The sequence below is a fragment of the Triticum urartu genome, chromosome 6, assembly GCF_003073215.2.
Source record: "Triticum urartu cultivar G1812 chromosome 6, Tu2.1, whole genome shotgun sequence".
In the NCBI taxonomy this organism is placed as follows: domain Eukaryota; kingdom Viridiplantae; phylum Streptophyta; class Magnoliopsida; order Poales; family Poaceae; genus Triticum; species Triticum urartu.
Window position 1 is genome coordinate 28,755,468 of NC_053027.1, and position 7,027 is coordinate 28,762,494.

The 7,027-nt window shown below is 46.9% G+C and overlaps 1 protein-coding gene across 1 annotated transcript; it reads right to left on the minus strand.

The window, feature by feature from the left end:
- Positions 1-3,775: 3,775 nt before the first annotated feature.
- On the minus strand, positions 3,776-6,938 carry LOC125514386. The gene is made up of 3 exons (XM_048679698.1): positions 5,926-6,938; positions 5,074-5,133; positions 3,776-4,988 (listed from the first exon to the last, which is right to left on the minus strand). The coding sequence occupies exons 1-3, from the start codon at positions 5,926-5,928 to the stop codon at positions 3,972-3,974; spliced, it is 1,080 nt and encodes a 359-aa protein (XP_048535655.1). The 5' UTR covers positions 5,929-6,938; the 3' UTR covers positions 3,776-3,971.
- Positions 6,939-7,027: the final 89 nt, after the last annotated feature.

Genomic DNA, 7,027 nt, shown 5'->3' on the forward strand with positions numbered 1-7,027 from the left:
CACGGGATGATGTGTTACAGAACGAGTAAAGAGACTTGCCGGTAACGAGATTGAACAAGGTATCGGGATACCGACGATCGAATCTCGGGCAAGTATCATACCGCTAGACAAAGGGAATTGTATACGGGATTGATTAATCCTTGACATCGTGGTTCATCCGATGAGATCATCGTGGAGAATGTGGGAGCCAACATGGGTATCCAGATCCCGCTGTTGGTTATTGACCGGAGAGTTGTCTCGGCCATGTCTGCATGACTCCCGAACCGTAGGGTCTACACACTTAAGGTTCGATGACGCTAGGGTTATAGGGAAAGTATGTACCGGTTACCGAATGTTGTTCGGAGTCCCGGATGAGATCCCGGACGTCACGAGGAGTTCCGAAATGGTCCGGAGGTAAAGATTAATATATAGGAAGTATGGTTTTGGCCACCGGAAGTGTTCCGGGCATCACCGGTAGTGTACCGGGACCACCGGAGGGGTCCGGGGTCCACCAGGTGGGGCCACCAGCCCCGGAGGCCTACATGGGCCAATAGTGGGAAGGGACCAGCCCCTAGGTGGGCTGGGGCGCCTCCCACCAAGGCCCAAGGCCTAGAGGGAAGGGGGCAAACCCTAGGCAGATGGGCCTTAAGGCCCACCCTAGGTGCGCCCCCCTCTCTCCCCCCTTGGCCGCAACCCTAGATGGGTTTTGGGGCTGCCGCCACCCCTAGGGAGGGAACCCTAGATGGGGGCGCAGCCCCTCCCCTTCCCCTATATATACTTGAGGTATTGGGGGCTGCAACACACACGAGATCATCTCCCTCTTGGCGCAGCCCTACCTCTCTCCCTCCTCGTCTCTCGTAGTGCTTGGCGAAGCCCTGCTGGAGTTCCGCGCTCCTCCACCACCACCACGCCGTCGTGCTGCTGCTGGACGGAGTCTTCCCCAACCTCTCCTTCTCCCCTTGCTGGATCAAGGCGTAGGAGACGTCACCGGGCTGCACGTGTGTTGAACGCGGAGGCGCCGTGGTTCGGCGCTTAGATCGGAATCAACCGCGATCTGAATCGCTACGAGTACGACTCCTTCATCCGCGTTCTTGCAAAGCTTCCGCTTAGCGATCTACAAGGGTATGTAGATGCACTCTCCTTCCCCTCGTTGCTAGATTATTCCATAGATTGATCTTGGCGATGTGTAGAAAATTTTAAATTTCTGCTACGATCCTCAACAGGCGGCACCCCTCGCCGGATCCGGCAGCCGGCGTTGGGCGGCTCCTCGCGCTGGAGGGCAAATCGGGGTCGCGGCGCAGCATCCCTCGTCGGGTCCGGCAGCTCGCACTGGGCGTCTCCTCGCGCGGGAGCCCAAATCGGGGCCGCAATGCGGCATCCCTCGCCGGATCCGGACGAGGTGGCGGTGCTGGGGGCCAAATCGGGGCGACAGCGCGGCATCCCTCGCCGGAGGTGGCGGCGCCTGGAGCACGTGCATGCACCGACGTCGACGGCTCGCGTGGTGGTGAGCGACCGCGTGTGGTGCATCGAGGGCACCACCACCGTGGTGGAGTGGAGCGGGGAGCGCCGGGGCTGGCTCGAGGCGGGCCCTTACCCGCCTGGGCTCGAGGCCGGCGCAGCGTGCGGAGTCGAGCGGCGGCTGCGGCAGGCGCATGGTGGCGACCGGCGCCATCGAGTTCGAGGAACGCCGCGGCGGGCACGCGTTGTGGGTGTTCGACTTCAAGTCCAAGAAATGGACCGTGATGCGCCCTCCTCAGCAGCTCACCGGCTTCATCTGCTCCGACGAGCTACCACTTGCGGCAGCGTGCGGGATCCTCTCCTCAGACGGCTGCGGGAGCGAGGAGACGGGGGAAGGGCCTGGGCGGTATGGGGAAAGGATGTTGGGGGTGTTCTTGCTTTGACCCATCTAGCGCTCTTTCTGAGAAAACGTTACGCCACGTCAGCGAAAAGCGGGCCCCATCTGTCATAAACACACTTAACTGAGCCAAATCCGCCAATCAGTAGTTTTTGCAAAACAATTACGTTAGACGTGGTGCTTTCTACAGCGAATCTGTATCCTAGTGTTTTTCGCAAACCTAGCCCTTAAAGTGGTGGTTTTATGCAATTTACTCATGTAAGTGTAACAAAACTATATGCTCCTCTCTTACTTAATGGATGAGGCAAAGCTTATGACTCCGTTTCAAAAAAAATACCCATCTTATCAACAAATCTAACATAACTAGTTAATTATTCTTTGTGAATCAGATATAGGGAGAATACATGGAGCGCCTAGGAAAAAGTTTCAATGAATATATGTAGACTAAAACCGAATGAAAATAGCATGCAAGAATAAAATCATTTTAAAAATATATCGTCTATTCCCTCCGTTCCGAATTACCTGTCGCAGGTATGGATGTATCTAGATGTATTTTAGTTCTAAATATATCCATTTCTGCGACGAGTAATTTGGAACGGAGGAAGTAGTTGATAAGTAAATAGAGTGTGGCTCCAATTTTGGTACAAATAAAAAGGAATGAGCTTAACTTTCTAACTGGAACGATTCTCTGCCCTAACTTATAATGTTAAAAACAGACGAGTGGATGCAGGAAATGGTTGGGTTTTCGTACGAGCAAACTTTTTTTAGAAATCTTAATTATGGATTTAATCAGGCTGTTATGGGTTGAATGTGTAAAAGGTAGTATACTGATAAGAAGAAATGTCGAGCTCCATGGTCCTCGTTTTTTTTTTTTTTGAAGTTTCAAAAAATTCTAGAAAACAAATCACATTGTAATACAGATGTATACTGCACGTGTGCGAATTTTCATGAGAAAATGCATCGACGCACGAGGTACACAAAAATAAAAATAAAATGTGATTTTGAAAACAGTGAACATTATGTGTACTGTTCACTGTTAAAACCAACAATTTTCACTTTCCTGTATAGCTCGCGTGCCAATATTTTTTTTCTCGTGAAAATTTACACACTTGTAGTACATCCATATGTCAATGTGGAACTGTTTTCCACAATCTGATGATATTTTGAAACGTGTCTTTTTGAATGTTTCAAAAAAAAGGGCTCCGTGGAGCTTGACCACTGCGCTCGTAGTCCAAAGTAGCGATGGTGCTGCAAAAATAAATAAATGTTCTCTTCTCTTTTGTAGTTACAGACATAATCTAATTAGGTAGAAAATGAGCTGAAAAAAGATCCGTGAAGTAGATCCCCCTTTTTTTTCAAGGTTTGCATTGAAAATGCAACACCCTGTTCTGAACATATTGCTCGACGCACCATCATTCGATAATTAACTGGCGAGCCCAGACGTTCGTGTTCACTTTCCAATAAAAGGTTTGTCGTACGTTTTCTCTCACCTCATATCTATCTTGGAACATATAAGTAATATATTACTTTGCAGATAAAAGGTGCTTATAAACTTACTGAAAAAAACAGGGGAATATCTTGCAGCCTTTTCAAAAGATGAGGAATAGTCCCGACAGCCCACCATGCACGGGCGGAAGGAACAACGGCAAAAGATGAGGGACAGACAGCTCCCATCCACCAACCCACGTCGTACGGAACATCAATTGCACAAAAATAGAAGTGCATCTCCCATGGGCTCTTGCCTTAACCATCATGGCTATAATTTGAATGGAAGACCAGAGTTATAATTCACTAATATTATTAATCCGAGTGCATCAAAATAACACTTGTTAAGAGTTTCAAACCGTTTACAACTTATTTTCTGTGTCCAAACATTATTGCCAAATTTTTCACGGCGCCGCAAACCGACGAACAGAATGTCTTGCCCAGGGAGAGCAAAGGTTCAGAACGACGGATCCTATGATGTTTATTACGAATACAACCCACACAGGCATCTAGAGTTACATGCTCGGGTACAAGAGGGGTGTACACATACTTACACGAATCTGTAAGCTAGAAGAAGGAAAAGAAACCAACACTAAAACTGACGCTGGCAGCTACAAAGAAAACAAGAGAGCTAAATTTTACAAGTTCCTTTCTATCTCGGTCCCCAGGGGGCGCCACCTAGGTTCCCAGCTTGGGCGCTGCTACCATTAGGCATTATCACACCACCATACTGGGGCGCTGGAACAGCAGAGCCGGCGGCGGCCGACCCACCCTGCTGCGCCGTCGCCGGCCACCAGGCACTAGGCTGCTGCTGCTGCCATGGTTGCGAAGGCTGAAGCTGCTGCTGGACCAAAGGGAGCTGCTGCTGGCTACTAAGGCTGTACTGCATTGCAACCTGGGGAAGGAGAGGCTGCATTGCATTTGGGTTGTACTGCTGGTACGCATGGTGGATCTGCTGCATGGGCGGTAGTGGTGGTGGTGGTGGGAGTGGTTGCTGCGGGGTGGGTGTAAATGACAGCGGCTGCCTACTTTGCTGGATGGGGTTCCACTCTGGTATATCATCGTCGTCGTCGTCAGCCCAAGGACGCGATTCAACAGATGATCTTTTACCATACTTCTGAACCAATTCCCTCATTTGCTCGACTGGGCGAGCAGAGGTCGGTGCTACATGCCGTTGGCCCTTGAAGGCATGCGTCGTTACATTAGCAGCAGGGTTAACAAAATTAAATTCAGGAAGATCGTCTTCGTCCCTGCGCGCAACAACGCCAGGCCCAAAGCCCGGGGGCACATCGTCATCAGTTACATCCTCCTCTTGGTGCTGGTGATGCTGCTGGTTGGGAAAACCTGGTGGCACGCCGTGAGAGTTCTGGGGCGCGGAGGGCCTATGGGCCGAAGTAGAACCGGTAACCTGGGGTTTCCTTGGGGCTGACTGCCTCTTGGAACCATCATGCCTCTGATGGGAGGACACCCTAGGAACGCTGGGTCTCCGCCAGACGACGATTCCAATTATCGATGTTTCTGCCACAGCGAGACCACCCAAGTGCTCCTTTGGCAGGTGCTGGGAGAGAATCTCCACAGTTTTCCCTTGAGGGGGACACAGGTACAGCTCCAGTCCATCTGCAGGCTCAGCTAGTCCCACTCTCTCATCTGCAATATATGAATCAATTGTCTGCAAAAGAACGAGCCAATTTAGTGAAAACAATCATCAAAACTCTGGTAAGCTCATGATGGGTGATCTGACTTAGAAAAGGAACCTGCGAGAGTTGTTGGCGGCCACTCTCCGACGAACACTCCTTCCAGCACAGCTCAGTTACCTATAAAAGTAGCAGTACAGGTACTTAAAACAGATGGAACGGATTCTCGATGGCGGAACAGAGAATTAAATGCAGCACAGGACACATAATTTAACTATGTGCATGTAGACATAAGCAGTACAAGTGGGAATACAATCCTAGAAGGAATACAACACTATTATTTGCAGTTCTTGCGCTATCTAGTGAAATAATTCAATTGGGCAGTACCAATCTAATTGCATAATGGTAACAATTACAAGTACATATACTGTTCTGATTCAAAATATATGCACCAGCTAGCTTGAGAAGTACGCACATTATCAAGTAAGTACAGATATAGATTTCTTAAGCACCTGCTAGGAAAATTTTCTGGCGACTAGCATAAAAGTACCAACACACCTGCACATGTCCCTGCCTCTAAACAACAGTGGATCTAGATATTATGAAAATCTCAAAAAACATGACAGATGCCATTGTACTAGTATTGCTTTTTGAAATATTGCCAGTTTAGGACCCACCCATTCAAGGTAGAAACTTTAGAGGAATTCTATAAAAATCTGGAGGCTATTTTCCTCCAAAATTCTGAGCTCTGGACACAAGAGGGATCGAAACATCTATTTTCATCACTGATTTCATTTTTCTTTTACCAGATGGACATATGCCATTGACCTCTAATGAGCGTGTGATTATAACATGGAGAGTTATCTACCATCCACAACATAATGGAAAGTAGCCAGCATAAATGTGTAAAACCATAATCATTCCAGTAAGAACATCATCTAGAAACAAATTATGCATTCAAAACAGAATTACCATTATAGCGCGGCTCCTAGATTTGGGAAGTTGTTCGAGAAAATCTTGAAAAGCACTAAGTTTAACTCTCCCCTTGATTTCAATTAAGCTACTCCATTCTTTCCCAGATGGCTTTTCACCACTGTACAAGAGAAATTTTAAGATATGTCAGAACCAATACAAATATAAAGTACAGAATAAGGTCACACGTAGCCAAAAAGCAGTCCATATTCATTAGTTTAGGAGCTAACGCTCACATTTATCCTCTCATTCATGCAGATCATGCGCAATAATTTAACTTCCACATATGAGACGGTGAGAGACTAAGCAACTGGTGCCCCCCTTAATTGTACTAGCAAGTAGCATGTGCTTCGCACGTTAAACATTTTCTTTCACAATTGTTTGCCACTTAGCATAACTACGTAAATTAGAAACATGCAATCAAAAAATTACCCGAGTATAATAATTTGACATAGCATATTTGCATGTAGTGTTTTCATTTGTTCTTTTTCACCAGCCTTATTTTTTTTCTTACTCCTTTGAGAACTCCGAACATCTTTTAATCAGGAATCGCAGCATTCTTGGTACACAGGAATTCGTTGGTACAGGCCCAAATTAACTGCACATAAGCATAACTATTTGCAAGATGAATATAAGCCCAATGCCCAATAATACATTCTCACTTACAAAAGAAGCATTTCATTCTTCAGTTAGAATCTCTAATATCGTATGGTTGGGGGGAAAGGGCAACAGCAAGTGAACATTCGAGAGAATGATTCAGAAGCCAGCTGAAGACCACTACGGTCCGATAAAACAAAGACAAAGAGTGACTAGATTTACTCCAGTTTTGAGTGTTTCATTTCTAACATCAACGGCTTGTGGCGGAAAAAAGTGTAGATGGTGAGGTAAATCCTTTTTTGGAAACTCATGAACTACATAGTGGTATAGAAGCTGTCCCATTTCAGTAACATATAGTATTACCTAATTGAGTGGGTTTCCACCCGTGCCATTAGAAAACTGAAGGCACATAGCATAACACAGTGGCATCAAACAAGTTCAAGAAGGCAACATACAGAATGATAACTAAAGGAAAATTAAAAGGCGTTTTAAGATGATGAAAATG